This window comes from Trifolium pratense, linkage group LG3 (genome assembly GCF_020283565.1).
Source record: "Trifolium pratense cultivar HEN17-A07 linkage group LG3, ARS_RC_1.1, whole genome shotgun sequence".
Taxonomy (NCBI): Eukaryota; Viridiplantae; Streptophyta; class Magnoliopsida; order Fabales; family Fabaceae; genus Trifolium; species Trifolium pratense.
The window spans coordinates 25693264-25717146 of record NC_060061.1 but is presented as its reverse complement, the minus strand read 5'-3'; the positions used below and the strand labels follow the sequence as shown (position 1 = coordinate 25717146).

At 33.7% G+C, this 23883-nt stretch overlaps 2 protein-coding genes across 2 annotated transcripts; one reads left to right on the top strand and one right to left on the bottom strand.

The window, feature by feature from the left end:
- Positions 1-842: 842 nt before the first annotated feature.
- On the top strand, positions 843-4726 carry LOC123917659 (biotin synthase, mitochondrial). Its single transcript, XM_045969435.1, has 6 exons — positions 843-1328; positions 1826-2005; positions 2693-2799; positions 3040-3245; positions 3606-3745; positions 4138-4726. Exons 1-6 carry the CDS (start codon positions 1113-1115, stop codon positions 4426-4428), a joined length of 1140 nt encoding a protein of 379 aa, XP_045825391.1. The 5' UTR covers positions 843-1112; the 3' UTR covers positions 4429-4726.
- Positions 4727-6685: 1959 nt separating this feature from the next.
- LOC123917658 (isoleucine--tRNA ligase, cytoplasmic) lies at positions 6686-23411 on the bottom strand. The gene is made up of 27 exons (XM_045969434.1): positions 22656-23411; positions 22402-22467; positions 21807-21950; positions 21462-21682; positions 21093-21258; positions 19665-19775; positions 19054-19151; positions 16270-16348; positions 15661-15819; positions 15450-15530; positions 15073-15206; positions 14433-14592; positions 14209-14292; positions 13864-14076; positions 12051-12176; positions 11779-11916; positions 11279-11382; positions 11117-11180; positions 10619-10707; positions 10396-10537; positions 9793-9856; positions 9582-9649; positions 8759-8881; positions 7908-7973; positions 7312-7423; positions 7096-7187; positions 6686-7014 (listed from the first exon to the last, which is right to left on the bottom strand). The coding sequence occupies exons 1-27, from the start codon at positions 23187-23189 to the stop codon at positions 6910-6912; spliced, it is 3543 nt and encodes a 1180-aa protein (XP_045825390.1). The 5' UTR covers positions 23190-23411; the 3' UTR covers positions 6686-6909.
- Between the last annotated feature and the right edge of the window lie 472 nt (positions 23412-23883).

Below are 23883 nucleotides of genomic sequence, written 5' to 3'. Positions count from 1 at the left end.
ATAAAAGAGTAAATAAGCAACTTAATTCTTAAATTTTCATCCATCAATCAATTTCATTTATAAAATTATTGAAATAGCTAAAATATTAATTTATAACAATTATAACAAATCAGTTCCTAAATAATTGATGGAGAGATAATTCAAGAAGTAAATTGATATAACTTACTCTAATTCAAATATGCAATTGATTGTTAGAGAGGCTGATTTGATATAACTTTCGTAAATTAAGAGATGTTTGTAATTGTATTTCAATACATTCATATACAAAATTGATTGATGATCGAAAACTCAACAGCTAATCTGCTTAGTTACTCTAAATAAAATTAGTTATTTTTACCAATCGTTAGTTGGTTCAATGATGATTGACGCTGAACTTGGTAAGGATGATCACAGTTCGATCCTTCGCAACTGCGATCGGGAGGGGGCTGAAACCACTTGATATTAGAACTGACTCCGAACCAGATTCAGCCGATGGTGAAAGCAAAAAAACAAAAGTTATTTCTAGCAGCATAGTGTGACACAAGTGGTAGATACTTGAACTTTTCAACCATTTGGTCATGAGTTTGATCATTGACCGGTGCGTATGGAGAAACATTTATTGGAAGATGTCAATCCCTTAAATAAATCTCAGTTACCTCGAGGGAATTAATCTATCCAGTTTCACACGGACGATACATTTGTTTTTTTTTAAAAAAAAAATAGTTATTTCTTGTTTGGATTACAAATAATTTATTTATTTATTTTTGGAAAAATAAAATTATATTTTTTGTTTATAAAAAAAAGAGTAACTCAATTTGCAACCCAATGGGTAAATTACTTATGTATGTATGACTCATCACATTTTGGCGGCCAAATAAAAAACCACAAAACCCCAACGCAACACAACACAACACAAAACCAAACTCAAAAACCAAACTCAAAAACCAAACTCATTCACTTCACTTCATTTCATTTCGTGAATAACTATGTTATGTTATTTCCTTACAGATCTACAAACAGAACACAATTAACTTGTTAACCAACAACAACATTCTCTGTTCTACTCTCTCAGCCTATCCACACCTTTAACGTTAAAAACTGCCCCAATTTTGAATCATTCATAACAAAAAACAATGTTTTGGTTGAGACCCATTTTGCGTTCACAATCAAGATCTTCAATTTGGGTGTTAAACCATTCTTCCAATGGATATTGTAATTCCTTTTCAACTTCCTCAGCAGCCGCAATTCAAGCTGAGAAAACCATAAACAATGGCCCTAGAAACGATTGGACAAAAGAAGAAGTCAAATCTATCTATGATTCTCCCATTCTCGATCTTCTCTTCCATGGGGTAACTTCACTGCTCTCTCTTTTTTCTGTTTCTGTTTTAATGGGTTCCTTTAAAAATTAAAATTAAGAAAACCCTTTTATTTTTTTTCTGATAAAGTTTGATTTTTTAAGTGGATAAGAGAAACCCATCAAGGAAATGAGGCATTTTTGTTGGAAAATATGGAATGGTAGCATAATGGAAAAAATAACGGTAAACCACCGTTTTAGTCTGTGGAAGTGTAACTCGTTGTCATGTTGGTCCCTGAATGTGTCTAGATGGCAAATACATTCCTAGTGCCTCTTTTGTTAGTAATTTTATGAAATAAAATGACTAACGAAAAACACATTTGAGGGCCAAAATGACTAATAGAAGAGACACTTGTGGATCTAATTGCAATTTTGATACATTCAAGGACGAATGTGACAGCGAGATGCACTTCTTGTGACCAAAATGGTAGTTTGTCTAAGAAAATTATTTGCAATTGTACTGAAGTTTTGTGTTTTGTTGTGATTTATTAGGCTCAGGTTCATAGACATGCTCATAACTTTAGGGAAGTGCAACAATGTACTCTTCTATCTGTCAAAACAGGTGGGTGTAGTGAGGATTGTTCTTATTGTCCTCAATCCTCTAGATATGATACAGGACTCAAAGGTCAAAGACTTATGAACAAGGAGGCTGTTCTCCAGGCTGCAGTTAAGGTAATCTTTTAATATGTAGTCAATAATCATTTTATTCCTTCGATGTGTGATGTGTTATCACTATAGTCTATGAATTAACCAAAATTACAAAAACATTCTCAAATGTTTCTCTCATTAGTTAGTTAGTTAGTTAGGTCGTAGAAAATGTTTGTGTTTTAGTTATTTTGGTCCTTGAATGTGTCTTAGTTTGGTTTATTAAATTACCAACAAAAGATATACTCAGCGATAATTTTATAATTTTGATACATTAGAGGACTATAATAATAACACTGCCTCACAATTTTAGGGACCAAAATGATTGTTCACTCGTTTTATATGCTAAATAATAAATTTAGGGCTGTCTACTTCTCTACCTTGCTGTCTTATGATGCTATTGTTGATCTCTAAAAAAGTCCTAGGATCTGGCTCTCAGATGGCACTATGGCATGTATAAATGTTACATGTTCAGATCGAACACTTGTTATTTTAAATATCATGTATCTTGGTATTTATGTAAATAAATGCATCTTCATTTGGAAATCTTGTATCATGTTTTTCGGGTTTAGCTCTTCAAAACAAGAGTTTGTGGAGTTTAGAATTATAACCATTTATTGCAAAATCAACATCATATGGAGAATCCTCTCTTTTTTGCTTGTGTGGTGCTACGGGTTATCTTGAATAATATGGAGCGTCTTCTCTTTTTTGCAGGCAAAAGAGGCTGGGAGTACTCGCTTTTGTATGGGCGCTGCATGGAGGGATACAATAGGAAGAAAGACCAACTTCAACCAGATACTTGAATACGTAAAAGAAATAAAGTAATTCAACTTCATTTTTTTTTTGTCTTAACCATTAAGTCCTATTGCATAAAGGAATACAATAGCAGTCTAGGAAGATAGGTTTTCTTATTCTGATTTGTTTGATATACATAGTAATAGGTTGGTGTGACTGCAATGTTTGCCTACATTTTTAGCTATCACAGTTCAAATGGGATAATGCTTTTAATTCATCGGTAGATTGTTGATATGATAACACTTTGGATATCTCTTTCATTTTAGGGGTATGGGGATGGAGGTGTGCTGCACCCTTGGCATGCTGGATAAAAATCAGGCTGGTGAACTCAAGAAGGCGGGTCTTACTGCCTATAATCACAATCTTGACACTTCAAGGGAATACTATCCAAACATCATCACCACAAGAAGTTATGATGAGCGCCTTCAAACCCTTGAGTATGTTCGTGATGCAGGGATCAATGTCTGTTGTGGTAAGTAATCTTATTGACTTCAAATACCTTGGAACCTGTCAATAATTTGTTCACTCATAATCAAGTTCAGCCACTTAATTGTAATATGGAATTTATGAAATTTTTCTTTTATTAAAACAGCACATCAATTGCATGAAGCTTGTCCATTTTCGATTCTATATTTCAGGATCATCATTTATGAGTCATATTTACTATGAACCCTGCTTTCTTTGTTTTTCTTGGCTCTAGACTGAGCAGTATAAAGTTATTGGTTTGATAATGGCCCGACTGAACAACTTGGTTGAATCTTGTTTTACATAGAATCATTTTTTCTTTCACTTTTCATATTATAGTCTGACACTAGCTGAGAAATGTTAACAGGAGGAATTATCGGACTTGGAGAAGCAGAAGAAGACCGTATAGGTTTGTTGCATACATTATCAACACTTCCCACACATCCAGAAAGTGTTCCTATTAATGCACTTGTCGCCGTAAAGGGAACCCCTCTTCAGGATCAGAAGGTGAGTTTATTTAAATTGATGATTCATAATTTGTTAATCTCAAGTATGAATGAATATTTGCTCGTCTTTAGAAGCTCTTGGTCATATATCACTAATAGAGCTTAATTTTTAGCTGTGTCTAGTAGTTAAAATAATAAAAGCATGAATTTGAAATGTTGAATTGTTGGAGGTTACTTTAAATATGATTTTGATCCCTGCAAATATACCACTTTTTGTCTTTAGTGTCTGTAATTGTTTATTTTTTCGCCATATTTTGAGCAATGGCGTCATCGATAGTTGCCTCAAATTCATCAACTTATCTTCCTTACATATCATTTTACACAAATTATTACTATCATAATGTTTTGAGCTATTATCTATGAAGAACTTAACGACTGTTTAATTTATCCTAGCCTGTTGAAATATGGGAGATGATTCGCATGATTGCAACAGCGCGTATCACAATGCCAAAAGCAATGGTGAGGTTATCAGCCGGCAGAGTTCGGTTCTCCGTGCCTGAGCAGGCATTGTGTTTTCTAGCCGGTGCCAATTCTATCTTTGCTGGTGAAAAGCTTCTCACAACTGCTAACAATGATTTTGATGCTGATCAACTCATGTTTAAAGTTCTTGGTTTGCTTCCAAAAGCTCCAACCTTAGATGAAGATGAGGCAGAAAATTATAAAGAAGCTGCTTCTTCTAGTTGATTTGATTTCTTTGACTATTCATCAATGGATGGATCCTCAACTACTCTTTTTCCCCTTCCTAGGTTCCCTTGATAACTTCAGATACACTGTATTTTAGGTATTGGTGAATTTGCTTATTCTCAGCTTTGAAGACAAACTCCAATAGAACAAAAATGATTAATTTTCAATAACTTAGCAAGTACCTGCCTAAAATCTACAATTCCCAATTTATTATTACTTTTTGCATATTTGTCTGTAGGTTTTAAAACTGTGCTCATATCATTTTATCACTTTTTTCTATGGATCTGACTTCTCTAAAGTGAACAGTTCAATTTAGAGTGTAAAGTGAATAATCTTAGTTGTTTATTAACAAATCAAAGGTAGATATTATAGGTACACTATGACAAATCATGAGTTTGTTAAAATAACAATCATTGATTTACTTACTTTACACAGTATTCACTTTAGATGATCTAAATTTTTTTCTCTGATTCACGGACACCCTCATCTTTAGTTCTAGGTTTAGATGAAGGTGATGAAGAGAAAGAGAAATATATTAAAACAAATTAGGCTAAATTGCACTTTTGATCCTTAAGTTTCAGAAAGTTGCAATTTTGGCCCTCTATATTTCAAAATAGCATTTTTGGCCCCTTATCTTTACCCATTTTGCAAAAGGTCAAATTTGATCAAGTTAATGTTGATGTGGCAAGTCTCAACTGTCAGCGTTGACTTGATCAACATTAACCTTTTGCAAAAGGGGATAGAGATAGGGGGCAGAATTGCTATTTTGAAATACAAGGACCAAAATTGCAACTTTCTAAAACTTAGGGGGGCCAAAAATGCAATTTAGCCAAAAAAATTATTTATTTTGACAACAAAATATATGTATTTATGCTTAACTACACATTTGGTCCCTTACGTTTATTTTAGGTTTCAATTTAGTCCCTTACATTTTAACCGTTCACATTAGTTAGTCTTTTCCGTCAATTTTATCATACGACAAGTTTGGTCATTTGGTAATACTTTGCATGATGTAATGAGTGAAATTGATGTTAACAATGGAATATTACCTATTGGTGGTAAGCCAATTGTTTTTGTGGAGATTTCAGACAAATACTACATATTATTCCTAAAGGTACTCGAGATGACATTGTTACTATTAATTCACCTCATCTATGGTTGAAGTGCAAAGTTTTACGTTTAACCAAAAACATGAGGTTGTAGCGTTCGACCAATTCTATTGAAAATCAACAACTTGCAGATTTTGCTAAGTGGATACTTGATATTGAGGATGGTAAAATAGGTGAGGTCAAGATGGAGAATCAACTGTCAAAATTCCTTTTGATCTCTTGCTTCAAAATTCAACTAATCCCATTGCTATAATATTGGGGATGCAATTTATCCCAATGTGTTGCAAAATATGTTTCTTCCCAACTTCTTTCAAGACCGAGCCATTCTTGCTCCAACATTGGAGGTTGTCAAAAAGATTAATGATTATGTACTTTCGTTGCTACCTGGCGATGCAAAAGAGTATCTTAGGTGTGATTCTGTCTCTAAGTGCGATGAAGATGTTGGCGTAGATCATCGGTGGATTACAACTGAATTCTTAAATGAGATTAAATGCTCTAAATTGCCATAAAGTTTTCCAACGTATTTATAAATAAGTCAATATCTTGTGGGCACTTTCTATTTACTTTGTATTCATTTCTCAAGTTGTGTTTTATACGTCTATTTTTTTATTTTATAAAAATGGCTGTTTTGTGTGTCTATTAATATTTATGTTAATACAACAACAAAAAAAATCTTAATCCAAAACCATAAGAGTGTTTGGTGCAGATTCCATAACCATAAAATCAATATTTACACATTCCGATTGAACGGACCCATAAAACGAGAAAATAAGAATCAATAACAGAGTGTTTGGTGCAGATTCAATAGATGTGCGTTTGGAAGTGCCAAATTTAATTCTAACTCTATGAAATCATGTTTGAGGACTATTAGCTTTCACGGTGGATAAAAATCAATTATGCATATTGTATCAATGACTTCCATATTTGTCTTATTATTTCTTTTATTTGTCCTATTACCCATTTTCGTAATTACACTAATTTTGATCCAAACTATTCATGAACCGATAAGAATCACTTTTATGTTGATGTATACAAACATAAACTAATTTTGCTCAACTCACTTTAACCAAAATCAATTCTATCAAACACATAATCAAACATTTGCTAAAAAGAACAAACACTCAAGTCAAAATATAGAAGAAAAAAAGTGTGCAAAAAGCAAGACATTATTATATCATCTAGGATTCCATTCAAAAGCTTTCTATCTTCCAAATAAGGCGTGAGATCCTCTGTACAGAAAAATAATAATGACAGTTAACTGGCCACCCATTAAAGTTGGGAAGGCATGGGTATAATCTGTGTTTCTAATCTTGCAACCAGATAGCACATTATCTGGATAATGAAGAAAGCAAAATGGAGCCCTCGAACAAAATTAGCCCGACTTTGCCACAACATAGTAATCCCCTACACTGAGAAACACGTGCTCGCCAAGTATTACTTCTGCCGCAGGTTGGTGTTCAATTGAGTCAACAATTTTCTGCAATAATGGGAGACAGATTATTGTCTACAGTTTCACCAAAACAAAACAGACAAGAGACCGTAACTCAATCAAACAAACCTTTCCATTTCCATCTTGAAACTCAGACTTCAAATTTGAATGATCTCTTGATAGGAGGTAAGTTTGCAAATTCTGTGCAAATTTTGAGTCACCTGTAGCCACCGAAGAACAGTAAGTCGAAGCAACCAAAGACCACAGATGACTTATAGAAAGGGCATCAAAGAACACTATTGCTTGTTTCAAAGAATGCATATACGAATGAAAGAGAAAACAAACCTGCAAATAGTGAAAGAATGGCTTTTTCATTGAACATCAATGCAGGTCTCGCCAAAGTGATAGCAAATGACATGTTGGAAATCCCATGGAAACTCTCTTCACCAATGATAACCTGCAGGTGTTCAAAGAATTTTAAGATGTAGTGACTTGAAACTAAGAAATATGACTTTATGATTTGTAAAACAAAACAACTCCCTCACGTCTAAACAACATTTCACCTGAGGGAGCATGACACAAGGATAATACAATCCGGGACAATTCATTTACCCTACTCATTTTTATCATTTTTGCAGCTTAAATATTTAATTAGGGCAAATATCCAAGTATTAAAAACAATAAGCAAGTCTTTCTGATTTACGTACTAATCAAAAAACATCGGGTGAGAACACTGCCAATATAAGTCACAGCACATTATGGACAGAAGAACTATTTGACAGGTTTCCCAAAGACCAGGCAGAATAAATTGTAAACATTAGAAATTTGGTTGACATTTGCAATAGTAGCTAGAGAAAGTTAAAACATAAATCACATCCTTTTTGTATAAGTAATTTTCAATAGGAAAAAGGTTGATATTGTTAATATTTAGAACAACTTACTGCGTGTGAAGGCATCAAAGAAAACTGAAGCAATGAAGAACCAATAGCGTCTCTGATATAGGATTCCTGCAAATATAACATGATAAAGGTAAACTGCATTAGAAATTTTAGATTAGTGAGATGAGACTTGTTTTTTGTTGTTGTTTGCAAGAGAACAAAGTCCTGCCTGCCCTTTATCTCTAAATTCTATTTTTTCATTCTGGCTTTCAATGCAAACAAGGCTTATTTTTTACAGAGTCCAGGAATACTATCCCCCACACCCAGAACAATACTATCAGGCATTCAAGACTTATTTTTCCAGAGTCCAGGAATTCCCATTTTGTTGGTAATTCATTCAAAACATTTTTTTATTATAGTATTGAAATTTAGTTGTTTAACATCTTAATTGAAAAACTCTTGAAAACTCGAGATTTAGACCTGTTTACTTTCTAAAACATCAATGTAATTTTACTTGGTACCTATTTATATCTTTTATCGTTGTTAGTTTGACCTATATTATTCTGTCTATTAAAAAAGAAATTGATGATTGACTTGACAGAATATAAGTGAAACAAAGGAAAGATATAAAACTCTTTCACTAACCCTATTTGTAAGCCAAAATAGTATATAAGTTTGTAATAAAGAAAAGTAGCTATTTTTATAGCTACATGCTAATCTCTCTAATCCCAACCCTGATCATCACTGTTTCCATTTATGCAAGATAGTTTTCCATTCTTTTATGTTGTGGTCAAACATATGCATAATAGTGTACTTAAGTGTATGCCTTCTTTTTTGTTCAAAGAATTGTCAAGCAATTGTATTACACGATAAAAGTAGTGTTTTAAGGCCAGTTATTAACATTTTAATTCTACCTGTGAATGCAAAACTCTCTGAGAGATTGATGTATCAGCATCCAAAGATTGAAAGTAAACCTCCACTGTGTCAGTTGGTTCAAGAGCAATTTTCTTTCGCAACTTCTGAATTCTGTTAACAATCTGCGGGACACAATTCCATAAAAACAACCAATAGATTTAGCTTAATTTCCAGCATTAAAGATGCAATGGAATACTTTGCAGTAAAGCAAGATGAACAAAACATATAGAATAATAATATATACATAAGCAAAGATGTAAAGAGACTTACCATTGCAACATATTTAGTTTTTTTTTTTTTATCTTTGGGAAGTAAAAAGAGTTTATTTTGAATAATTTATAAAAAATCGCCATTAGGGCACATGTTAAGATATCTAAATATAGAAAATTTGCACTTAATAATACAAAAAGTTGAATGCACAAGTTTCAAGAGAATGTTTCTACATTTGTCTCCTTAACATGTCCCCTTAGATGTTAGCATTATCCAAATTTCTAAGCAAACACACTTGCAAAAAAATAAATAACAGCCAGTACAATAATGTTATCTTTCCTTGCTTCTCTTCTCTCTAAAAATTTCATTTTCAATATAAAAAAAATAATAAATAAATAAAGAAGCTGCCTACCCTGTCAAGAATATCAGTTATAACAACACCCCTAAAAACTCATAGCTGTGCTGAACCAGCAACCATATTACCTCTTACCACCATCTCTTGGGTTTAAATTGAGTACATCATAGTAAATAATTGTCTAGTATTTATATATTTGTAGATCAGTGTATCAAACCATTGGCATAGATAAAGATGCAGTCAGGAAATTATTTTACCTCTCTCGCAGCACCAGCCTCAAACAATGACTCGTCAGGACGCAAGTCCAATATCACTAGAACATCACCTAAAATGTAGACAAAGATGCCAGTCAGGAATCATAAATCCATAATTGAGAATGAATACAAGGTAGCGATCAACTCATTTCTAACATCACTTGTTTCACAATAGCAGCAAAGTGAGCCATCATTAGCTATAAAAAATTCTCACCATCTCCAGCAGCATCAATCTCGTTCTCAGCCATACCATCAGGACGTTTAAAATCACGAAGAACCTAAAAAAATAAAAATAAATAAATCATAAGGTACTAGTTTGGTAGTCCACACCACAGTCTACATTTCGAGGAAAACCCCCCTGATAATTGGATGCTTCAAGAAAGTGTTGCTTTAGGTTCCTATATATTCAAGACTCAACTACATCTGTTTGTCACTTGGTGTGGTTTAGGTACACGAGTATTAAAATAAATAAATAAATGAGTTCAATCATGAACAATCAAAGTCATAAGGAATAATTTTGATGGACAGAATATCTGTTTTGAGAGAGTACTACTGAGAGATGTTTCTGAAAAACATGATATATAAGGTTCTCAAGAAAACATTGAGCTAAATTTGAGAGGTGGTTATTATACCAACATCAAATTCCTACCCATGGGAATACTAAACATTTGTACATAAAATAAAGACATCCCCGCACTAAGGATAAAGAGCACAAACTTTTTGGTTATTTATTTTGGTAGAGACAAATACAAACTTTTAACAAAGTGTCTACTCAAAGGAAAGAGAGTCTTAGTCATCATCTCCACAAGATTAGCACCTTAATATCAGACAGCTTCAGAGAGTGATTTGCAATGACAACTTCTCCAGCATTCTCAAAAGCCAAAATCTTTTCCTGTGACATTGCTTTGACTTCTTTGGCAACAATGCCCATAGATTTACCTAGTCTCTTACCTAAAATACTGAAAAGAAAAAAGAAAAATGGTAAGCGTTGTGACGGGTGTAAAGGGACAACTTTTCCAGAAGCAATATTAAATGCATACCTAAAGTCCGGCTCGGCACGTAAGGATGCATACTTTAAAGTATCATTACAAGGAACAAGGGATCGTATATTGAGTTCCTCCAGTACATACTGCAATGCAAATAGAGATATCATAAGACAATTTGATTGAGCGGAAGCTGCAACTTAAAGAGGGGTATACAACTCGAGCATTTTTTTCGAGTAAATTATTGAAGAAATTATTGAAGAGAGGAAATAAGGGAAACAAGCTTACGGGAAGAAAAGATAAGCATTATAACAGAGACAAAAATGATAGAAAAGGAGAGTAAAAAACAATAACAACTATTGATCAAAAGCAAAGATCATATACAAGGAAGCTCATATACAGATCTTTGAGAGGCTGCAACTATTGAACATCATAACTGATCAGAAGCATCGGGAAAAACTATTATCATATGAATTGATTGACAACAAAAACTGCTGAAAAATACTATTAAGTACAAGGGATAAACTGTAAACGGTTCAGATAATATGCAAGTACCTCCTTCAACTTTCCATTAATGTCATCAAGGAAGTCTGCATCAGGATGCACTATCACCATCTCCCTATAGTAGTAGGAAAAAAAAATGAATTTTGGATATGAAACCAGAAAAAGGTGTTTACAGACAAACTTCTATGTAAACATATTTGCACATTAATAAACCTGAGTGGCGTTTTAAGAGGCTTGTTATGACGCTCACGAATATTTCGGGCCAGATCAATTATTGTCATCATTCTTGTAACACTTTGCTCAATCCGTTCTCCCCCCTGAAAAAATCAGGCAGCCAAATAGGAGATAGTATATTAGGTACCTGTTATATTTCTAGAGCACAACTGGAGCAAGAACCTAAATTCATATTAGGCTGCAAAATCCAATCACAGATAAAGAAAAGGATAATGTTTGGGAATCATAGCTTGATTGTATGTGGATTAGGATCATCGATGTAACCTACACATACCCCAAGGTGAATCCAACCATGCAAAATGCAAATTTTACGGTGTTTGTTTTGAATAAATTTTGCATGCGTTATGTGGTGTAGATCCTTGGTCATCGGTCAGTTTCCAGAAGAATCATACAATTATGTATTCCTATTTGTATTCAATAATAGATAATAGATTGCCTAGAAGCAAGCAGTAGAGACAGCTATTTATTAAAATGTATACCTTGCCTTCTTCCTCAGGAAAACTGCAATAGTGTATGCTCTCCTCTGACCCACTACAAACCTTTCGCATATTTTGATAGAGTACCTCAGTGAAGAAAGGTGTAAAAGGAGCCATCACTTTACAGGATAACAAAAGCACCTGAATGAATTCACATATATCAAAGTCCACAAACTTATCAGGGAAAAAAATATCAAAGTCCACAACTTCTAGTGTAAGAAAACATCACTTTCGGAACCATTAAAAGACCTGAAAAAAAATATTCAGAAACATACATTGAAAAGAGTTGAAAGTGCTGTCCTGCAGTCTTCTTCTCCGGTACGACCTTTCAGTCTCTTACGGTTGAACCGTACATATATATTTGTAAGATTATCAAGAAATTTTAGAAGATACGGAACCACCTACAAAATAATTTTCAAATGATGTTAACATTTAAGCAAATACTCAAAATATGACAATAATTACACCATGCATCAATGAAACATGCAACAATTTTTGCTGAGGAAAGTGAAGACTATAATGGCTTTTGCAAGTAAGCAAAATCTGAATGTAACATTAATGTAGAAATCAGATAGCAATAAGGCAACTAGTTCACCGTTCAACTGGTTTGGCTACCAATAAGGTAACATACATACAAACACAATTAAAAATGAATATAAGTTAGTTAAATAGTAACCTAAACCTAAAGATAGTAAAACAGCTAAATACATACAATTAATAACTGAGCATGATAATATCATTTTTTCTTTCCATATTTGTGCTATGTGCAAATACAGTTCAGAAATAATATGCCCTAACTTTAATAAGTTTTTAGTGATATCAGGCTTTCCGTTAGGGGTGAGCACATATGATCCGCCCGCCCGAAACCCGTCTAAACCGTTATATCTTTATGTTAAACGGGCGGGGCGGTGGTCGGGTAGAAAATTGGAAGAAATCTGACTTAACTTGGTTGTTCATGGTCGGGTGCGGTATCAAAAATTGTAAGTTGTAACTCATAGATACCCACAACCGACCGAATTATATTTGTGCTTTTAAATTTGTTCAGTTTGTATAGTCTTTATGCATAGAAAAGTCAATCAAGTGTGCAGTTTGTCAGCCCTTTACATCTATTCAATAGCAACTTGTCACTAATAAAGTCTCTAGACTCTAGGTACCCACCCCACGTGACTACTACTTACCCAACTTCTTCAATATCAGTATAAATTAAATATATGTAAATGTAATTTAATTAATGAAAAAGCTACACTAGCTAGCATAGTACTAGTTGGATCTCACACTTCTTTCTTCATCCTGTTTCGCTTTTCCATCTTATGTTTTTACCTCCTTCTTCTTCTTCTTTGAGTTGTCTATTAATTTTTGTGGAATCAGAATGAAATATTTAGAGTTATAAGTTATAAATTGATAGATAAAGTTGAAGTCATTATTGTTAATTTTTGAGGAGTCATCTGGTTCTTTACTGTGTTTTTCTTTTTCTGCATCATAAGTGACATATTGAACTCATCTCCTCTGCAATTACATACTCCTCTATTTTCCATCTCTGTAGATGCAGACTGGCTGCAACAACCAAGCCAACCGACTCGACGAACCCGTCGTCTGCTTAAACCGTCACCCGACCTATCCGTTAGCTCTCACGGTCGGAGATGGGACAGAAAATACCCTCTACGGTTTCATTTGGATAGTCGATTTTGAAACCGAATCCGACCGAACCCGAACCATGCACAGCCCTACTTTCCGTGGCTCATTAAAAGAAAAAATAAAATTTAGTGGAAGCATCAAGCATTCAATATTGGCTATTCTTTAGTCCATTTGGTCAAAGCAGAATGCTCTCATCATTAAGGACGTCACTTTCATTTAACTAGTCATCCTACAGGATTACATTTATGGCATTATTTCTCTTTGGTGTTCTGCTCTTGTTACAGGGAGAGCTGTTGTGCCCAGTATGCAAGACATTGCAGCCTTGCGGCAGTTGATCTTTTAAATGTTTTATCTTGACATTTTTGGTAGGATATCCTATCCTGTCAAAAATTGTATTTACCCTCTAATATAAACATTTTCTATTCTAAAATAAAGGATCAGTAGAAGCATTACCGTATAAAGGCGGTAACCATCCATTTCTTGACGAACAAAATGAACAAGACTTTGGGTGGCTGAGTTGATCCACTGGTCAAGAACATTTGATGACTTCTGAAGTGTGGCCTGATCAAGGAGTACAAAAGGTGCTAGACCCTCAACCTCAAGCCTCTTTGTATTTTGAACAAGGAACCTATATGCATTATACCAGGGAAGAAAAACATCCCTAACCTGGACAAGATCACCACAATGAAATAACAATTGATTAGCAAAAATGTATAGAGAGCAATAAGTAAAGAAGAAAGTTAATTAAATTTTAATTAAAAACGTAGCAAAAAATTAACACGGATGGATGATACTAACAACACCATAAACTCCTTCCTTCTTGAAACGAAGTGGCTCAGCACGCACAACAGGAGAGTTTATAAGGTACAATCGCAAGGCATCCTATCAACAAACAGAACATCATAACAGTTCTTTCATATAATAAATTAGAAAAGGCAAGCAAAATATGCATTTTGATATTACATGCTAATCCAAATAAATAAGTTATGAAACCAAAATTTAGTTAACTTTTAAGTTCCTACCGCTCCATAATCATTAATAACATCCATTGGTGAAGGATAGTTTTTCAGGCTTTTGCTCATCTTTTTTCCATCTTCGGCCAGGACAAGCCCATTGCAAATTAGATTCCTAAAGGCAGGCTTACCAAATAATGCAGTAGCCAGCACCATTAGGGTATAAAACCTGCAAATTGGAAAAGTACAAAACCAAAATACACAATCATATTTCATAGGGATTGAGATTAGAAACAAAACCGTTGCGAAAAAATACAAAATATTAAATACCACAATGCAAGATAATTTGGCAATAAAATGTAGAAGGAACTGTAAATAATGTGGCAAGATAAAGGATACATTCACACATCAACAAACAAAAGTCTTCTCCCATTGAGTGGAGAGTTAGAGGAATTAATCTAACAACAACGACAACAAGCATGCATTTAGAAGCATAGCGGTCACCCACTTGGTACTAAGTGGGGCCCCTTCCCTGGTTTTAATTTGAACCCAAAATAGAACTCCCAAAAATGAAGGGGCAGCATAACTTTGAAACATTTTACTAAGATCAAGATATTGAGAATAACATTTCAAAGCAAAAAAGTAAATCACAATTAAAATGGTGAACAGGCCTTTGACAAACCACACATGTGAAAATAAAGAAACTGACCAACCACGAGTTTGATCCAGCCCTTCAGCAACAAAATGTCCAGGAAAATTCTTCTCAAACAGCTCACGGTTTTCAAAAGGATAATGGATATATGCATAAGGCATGGACCCACTTTCAAACCAGCAGTCAAACACCTGGAAGATGAAACAATTAATCCATGACAAAGAACAATGCCTTTAACTACTATCATTTGTTTCACAGTCAATGATGTTTACTATGACTAAATTATATCTGTAAAATTATGTTCAATTAGGCATGATATAATTATCCTTGGGTAAACTTGGCCAATGCTAGATAGTATTTCAGTTTTGACAACTTCTAAGAGTAAATAAATAATACAAAACCATGATTAAGAGACTATGAATCAGCAATTTTACATCATCAACACGTCGAAGAACGCGGCCACTTTCACTTTTAATTGTAATATGATCAATTTTGTGCCGATGAAGGTCAGTAACCTGTAGAAACCATTACAAAGAGATCAGTGATATTATTATTAATAGTCTGGCAAAAGTAACTATGAGAACTGATAAAAGAACGGAACCTATAATATCATGTACAACAAAAAGGTTAACAGACGATTCTAACCTTTACACCTGAAAGCTTTTCGAGTTTTGCAACAGAATCTATGACAACTATTTCTTTCTCATCCTCACTAATCCATATGGGGAGAGGGGTCCCCCAAAATCTACTTCGACTAATTGCCCAATCTCTTGCATTTTCCAGCCAATTGTGAAATCGCTTATCCTGCAACAAAGTAGGAATATAGAAAGATTTACCAAAATCGTAGATTACATAAAATTCAAAGTTCTCTTCCAGAGCCATTGTTAGCCCAAAGAGATGTTATTTGATAAGATTGCATTGATAAGCACCATTGAGTGTTCTGTGCCTGGATTTTTTATGGATATTCCAGAACAGAATATCTTTTCAACAAACTTTTTAAGCTCCCTATTTCCTACTTTGTCATATTAGGAGGACATAATAACCCATTGCGACTACTACCAAGTCAACTTCCAATTAATAATATATTCGCATATTCTTTAAAGAAGATAAAGAAATAAACTTCTAAAAAAAAACAAATTTTTATATTATAACAGTACAATTGGCCTCTTAAAAAAAGGAAAAGTAGTAACAAGTTCAAATAACAAGTAAACAATCAAGGAGAATAAATTGTGATGAAACAGGAGACTACATTACCTTGACAAAATCAGGGACCCAGTAAGTCAGTTTATTGTTTTCCAACAATTTCTCTTTCAGAGACTCCACTCTGACAAACCTATAGCGAAATAGCATGACATATTGCCAATGAATTAAAAAACAGGCTCATAGATAGGACCCAGCAACCATTATTCATGAATAACACATAAAGTAAAAAGGATGTAAAGTAGCTATCGCCAGGAAAGTATCAAAATTGAAATGGACAAATAAGATTCAACATTAGATAATCAAAATTTAGAATTGGTTGGAAGACAGAAACTAAAATCCAAAACCATGTAAAACTACTGGCATAAACTTTGAATTTAATTTGAATAGTGTAAAACTTTTTTACGCATGCATCCAATGAAATTATTCCATGATGCCAAATTTTAGGTTAGATCCTAAAGTATATCTACAAATATCTATTTGGCATGATTTGATTGGATGCACGTGCAAAAATGTTTTACACCATCAGTACATAGAAATTAATCTCAAAGTTTTGGTAAAAAAAATCATATTTTGATTGTAGAAATGCAGAGTATCATCATTGACAAAAGGACTGCATTATTTATCCAAAGAAAATGTTTACTTCCTAAAACCATGGAAAACACTAAAATGTAAGAATAGAACTAAAAAAAACTTAAAAAGAGCACTACATAGAAGTTTGAGATCAGAAAGTTTTCTCTTTTTTTCCCTTTCTACACTTTGTCTTCATTCCACAAATAGAAAAATGTAAGAGATTGTGCATTTGAGCAAATTATTATTTCAAAAAGCCATTTACTAAAACAAAATATTTCGGCTGAATTCTTCCGTTTTGTTTGGTTTATGGGAAGAGTGAGTAAGGAGAAGAGTAAGAAAGTGGAGTCTTCTACTGTTTGGTTCTCAAGAGAAAAGAGGAAAGCTTAATTTAGTGGACACAATTATAAAATTGGTTCTTTTTAACGCCCTTCTGGGCAGAAAACAGAATGAACGAATGAGACTACTGAAACCAACATCCAGGTAAATAAATCGCTCCTTCAGACTTAAGCTCTATGGTTTTCCTCATTTTTTTAATATTTTATGATCCATGTTCTTTACTCTTCCATCTGGTTCTTTACACTTATTGCAATTACAAATACAAGTGACTTGGAAATTGGAATGAACCAATGCTTCATCAGACAGTAGTGATGTGTTTCAGCAGATTAGGATCTGAATAGACCAAACTACAAGAGTTGTCGTATGGAAGTATGAAAAGACTAATTATTTGAGGTAAAATGAAACAGGTAGCATTACTGGATCTGAATAGACCAAACTACAAGAGTTGTCGTATGGAAGTATGAAAAGACTAATTATTTGAGGTAAAATGAAACAGGTAGCATTACTGGATCTGAATAGACCAAACTGAGACTGCACTGTGTCAGCAGAAAGTAGTGATGTGTTTCTTTACTAATTTGCTTAATGTTGCTAGTGATTATTATTTTGTATGTCTGTTTATTTACTTTTTTCCAATATGTGATTTTAAATTATTTTTCTTTTTCAAATAAATAATTCTATCATGAAATTGTCACACCATGCACCACCTTAGCTTTAACTAGATTAGCAGCTCTGCGCCATTGAAAAGTAAATACTAAATACAACATGTAAGATAAACAAGAATACGGCTTAACCAAAATAACACAAAATTAACTACTCCCTCCGTCCTTAATTATAAGCAAAAGTCTATTTTTCAGATTCATTATATAAATGATGAATTTGGTCTATAATATAGACCAAATACATAGTTACTTAGGGCTTGTTTGACCCGGCTTTTTTTAGAGCTTATGCAAACAGCTTATGCAATTTTTATATATTATTATAAGTTTGTCAAGGTAGTTTATGATAAAATAGCTTATAAAATTACAATTTTCACTAGTGTGAACTTATAAAATAGCATAAAACCTAATTTATATTGCATAAGCTGTTTGAATAAGCTCTAAAAAAAGCTGGGCCAAACGAGCCCTTAATGAATCTAAAAAGTAGACTTTTGCTTATAATTAAGGACGTAGTATCAAACAAGCCACAACATGGATACATCAATCTTATGACAACAACTTTCTATCATATATTTCCCATTATGTTTATGTCACAAAGGACTACTCTAATGTATACCTAAAGTGATGGTAATACTGAAAATAATTAAGTATTGTTATGACTTAAGAGTCCCACATCGAATGTGAGATAGCATGAGCATGGGTTTATAAGTAGAGGCAATCCTCAGCTTACACGAAAGTTTTCTAGTTTTGAGTTAGGCCCGCCCCAAATTTAAGATGGTATAGAGCCTCCCCGAAGATCTTGGGCCACCAGCTATCAGGTTTCCGCTATTGGGCCACCCACCATTTATATCCACGCGCCAAGCCCAATAGTGTTGGACGTGAGGGGGAGGGTTAAGAGTCTCACATCAGATGTGAGATAGCTTAAATATGGGTTTATAAGTAGAGGCAATCTTCACCTTACAACTCGGTTTTGTAGGGTTGAGTTAGGCCCAACCCAAATTCTAAGAAGTATCAACCTCCTAATAAAGTAATAATTTTTTTTGAACAAGTCCTAATAAAGTAATAATATCCAGAATTATATACATTTTTAATATCACATTCCGTGCAACAGGAAATCAAGATAAGTGAACACATGCAACATTTGCAATTTTTGTTTGATTAATACTAGTTCATTTCGGAAATGAAAGAAAATTATAGCTAAGATTCCTATAAGTATAACTAATAGCTAAAATTAAAACAGTGCAAAGTTAAAATCCTGGTCAGACATGCTTACCAGCTTGGAACAGCTCTGTATATAAGTGGGGTATCAGATCTCCAACAGTATGGATAAGAATGTGTAAAAGCTCCAGATTTAACCAGCCTACCCTTTGCCTACAGAAAGATGAAACAGGAAAAGAAAATAATTAAAACGATCCAATTAAAATAAGTTTTAAGATAAACATTGTGTAGTGCAAGAGATATCATATAGTCAACTTCTATTGAATGGTCTCAACTCAAACTCTAATATAGACACTTAGTATGTTATGAGTATTGTACTAGGGTTGCTTCACAAGACAGGCAGGAGTGAGAAAGACTTTTTTTATCTTATTTTCTAATTTCTAATATACAGCCTCTGCTAAATTACCCAGCCTTTTCTTTTGTTTCATATTTTTTCTCTCCTCCAAACTATATTCTCTTATAAAACCAAACAAAAAAAGGGATTTCTTTCCCAATATTCTCAACTCTCAAAAACAGCTATCAATTCCTAAATATGATGGTACCAACTGAACAATAAGGGGAGACGAATGACATTCACCAAGTCACATGACAATACAATCTTTCATATTAGCAGTGCCTGTACAATAAATCGCTCCAAATTAATAAAGGATTCTATATGTAACATACCTTCACTGCTTCAATGATATCCTTGTCCGCTTGTTTGATATAGCACCCACTAAAGTCGGTAATATTTTCAGTAAAGCAGCCATCATCATCAACAGCTACAATAAGCTTATCCTACAAGCCAACACAGCAATTGAGTAGTGGTATTGGGAAGGGATGGTATGCATCAATAAACAACTGACAAGTGAAAAATCTACAAGAGTAACAAAAATGCAAATCCTATAAAATTATAGGACAATAGTTCAGTAGCATACTAGCACTGCAGCATTTTATTTTATTTAGGAACTGGAGCAGCTTCAAAATAAGCAGATAAATAAACAAGAAAGGAATTTCAGAAGTGGCAGAATTACGTGGCAAAGACAAAAATAATCATGAAAGATGCAGCAGTGATATGAAAAGTTGGCACAAAATATAAGCAGATGACACTCCAACCTATTTAGTCAATGGCTGATACCATCGACCCCAAAAACACTATAGCAGTATGGCTGCTATGCCAAAGTTTAGAGAAACATACAAATAGTTTATAACATAAAATAAAAGCTAAAGGACAGAAGAACACATAACAATAAAGAATATTCATAAGAGCACATTATTACCAACAAACAAACCCAATATAAAGAAAACACGCTTTAGTCTCCAAGGTCTAAAGTAACTCATCTATGTATTTAAAATAAATACATGTGATTCCTTTAACGAAATCACTACCCTTTAACAAAATCACTGTCTCCAAAGTGAGGATGGTCGGCGGAAAGGACAGCAGGAATGCTGCATAACATGAGTAGGACAGATGACGCCGTTTCGGAGAAGAATGGCCAGATAGGAGGACCCTTTTTATTGTCGTTAAGAATATTAGGATGAAATGATCAAAAAGTTCAATCAAAACAGAGGGAACAGCTATATGCTGAGGACAATTAACAACTTTCTTAAGGTGAAATGACCAAAAAGTCAAAAAAATCAGGATTTTACAGGTTTTTTAATGTAGCAACCGCTGACTAACCAGTATTTGGCCGCTATTGATGGCACTACAGCAGCTATTCAAAATTGTGATTCAATGGGTTCTTGTGTAGCACGCTGCGCTGCACCACTATAGTTATTAGGTTTTTTATTGGGCCTAACGCAACTTTACAAAACTGACTTGTAAGGTGAGGGGTGCCTCTCTTTATAAACAGTAACACCTTTCAGGCCTTATCTCTTTTCAAATGGGACTTAGGATTTACTCAATAAATGTGGCCACTTCGGCCAATATTAACTAGAGGCACCAACATAAATAAATGATCCCTAGGGTCGGAAGAAAGATATACAGAAACATATTTAGACACACATGGCATTGATTTAGAATTTCACTTCCCAATATTCAGGGTACTAGTTTGGGAGGAAAAATGTAATCCCTTACCAGTCATTATAAAATTAAAAATTCTTATAAGTACATACCTTGCTGAGAATTTGATTGTCAATGCAAACACGAAAATCATCTTCACCAAAAGCAGGGGCACAATGGACAATGCCAGTACCACTATCATCAGTTACATAATTGTCGGCAACAACCCTAAAAGCCGTATCAGATAATTCTGTAAAGTAATTGAATAATGGTTCATACCTGCAGAACAAGTTGACATATGAGTTTCAAAACTCAACAAAATCCATATGCAAAATGTCATTATAAGAGTCTTAAAACAGAATATATATATATATATATATATATATATATATATATATATATATATATATAAAGGAAATTATTTTATTTATAAAGTAAAACTAATATAAAAAATGAATGCAGTATAAGGAATAACTGCTCACTTTTTCCCCACTAATGAAGCCCCTGAGAATTTCTCCAGCACTTCAAAAGAATCCAATACATTATCCGCCTTTCCACTTAAAGCTCCCTTATTCTTTGCATTTTTAGGAACACTGGCTGTGCTATTAGCAACAGCTTCTTTGGGTTTCTCCTTTGGGGTAGGGAGTGTAGACAGACGAGATTCACCAACTATATAAACTTTACCCGTATACTTATTGCGTACCTGATTTCATTGGCTTCAAAAATTAGGTTTTCAAGTAACATGGAAATGTGGAAAAGAAAAGGGGCCAATAAAAGATGTGAGCTTGTACATGCACATTTATATTTCAGCCCATAATTTAACTGACCTTCAAATAGGTAAAATTAGCATTGACGCACAGAGCAAGATTGCTAGGAAGAGTCCATGGTGTTGTTGTCCAAGCCACAAAAGATGCACCATGTGCATCTCCCAACACCGGGAACGTCATATACACTTCAGGATCAGATACATCCTGTGCCAATATAGAATTTTAGACACAGATATAACTACAACAAACGTATATCATTATCCAGGGTATGTATTTTGGATGGACATTTGCCAAACGTGATTTGCAATGTAAAGTCAATTTCATAAAAGTTTATTTTGAAATGAAATTATAGTGTTTGAATATCTTTTTACTCAAGAAGCAAGTATCAAGTAAAATTTGATGTAAAATTTTTAACCAAAATCTATTTTAATTAATAAATTCTAGTCAAACCAAGGTTTGTATTGTAGACAAACATAATTCTACTTAAGAAACACCAAACAAGTAAAAAATGAATCAAAATCAAATTTGTGACACTAAACCCACTTTTTCCTATCATGTTAAAATAGCAACAACGCATATTAATCACAACTATTAAACCAAGCACGAAACAAAAAAAGGCAAAAACCCACAAAAACTGCTAAATATAATCACTAACCTTATAATTCTGACCAGCCTCAAAATTAGAGAGTGGGGTTTTGCAACCGGTACTATATGGCATAACCTACAACAACAAAATCACAATCAAACAAAGTTATTCCACTTCAATAATACACATTTGCATTAACAGAATCACGCATGCAACCGCAATTTTAACAAAATGCTAGACTATCTATCTTTAACATTAAACTAATCATCATTTCAAACATGCACTTAGTACTAGACAATGATAATATTAAAAACAAAAAATACCTTAAACCCTTTATAAACAAGATCCTTAGCATAAAGCTGAGAAAAAACCCACCAAACAGATTCCATAAAATTAAGATCCATAGTCTTATAATCATTCTTAAAATCAATCCAACGACCAGTTCTAGTAATAACATTTTCCCATTCAGAAACATATCTAGTAACAATACTTCTACACTCTTCATTATAAACATCAATCCCAAGCTTAATAACATCTTCACGTTTCTTAATCCCTAATTTCTTATCAATCTCATTTTCAACAGGTAAACCATGACAATCCCAACCAAATCGGCGCGTGACATGATGACCAGTCATGGAATGGTAGCGCGTGACGATGTCTTTGATTGTACCGGCGAGAATGTGACCGTAGTGAGGAAGACCGGTGGCGAAAGGTGGACCATCGTAGAAGATGTATTCTGGTTTGTCTTTGGTGAGTGAAAGTTGTGTGTTGAATGCGTCGATTTGTGACCAGAATGAGAGAATTGTTTCTTCTTGTTTTGGGAATGCGAAGTCTTTACCTTCGCAAACTTCTTCCATGGTTTGGTTCTGATTCGATTGGGTTTTGGGTTTGGAGAAATATGAAGAACGCTCAGCCGCCGATAATAATAATAAGAAAGAGTAACGAACAACAGTATCAGTATCAGGGTTTTGCAGCTTCAATGGTTTTTTCGTAAAATAATTTTTAGTGCCTACTTTTACACGGTGAATTTTGATTTTCGTCTGTTAAAAAAAAAATTGACATGTTAACGCCGATGTTATGATTTTTTATGGATGTGTTTGATCTGCTAAAATACAAGGGACATGACAAAACAATTTTTATTGTACCCTTTGATTTCAAACTGGTTATGGGACCGGACGAATTAAGTAGCAAGAGACATGACAAAAAAAGATTTTTTCTCCTTCACTGAATCACGACACAACTTTTTGTTCATAGTACACCTATGAAAAATACGAAAATATCCATTTTATTTTTGAATATAAAAATATTATAGTCATATATATCTTCGGTACAGTTTTGTCATGTCCTGTATTATCTTGTTTTATCATGTACTGTTCTGCCCAGTCCTTACTGTTTTACGAACCAAACGCACTGGACAAAAATCAAAACTCACTCTAAAAGTAGGAATTGAAAACATATTTTACACTTTTTTTCTATGGTGAAAAATGTTTTTTGTAATACTTTTTTTATTTATAGTTTTGGTGATGAGCTAAAAAAAGTTAGATATAAGTT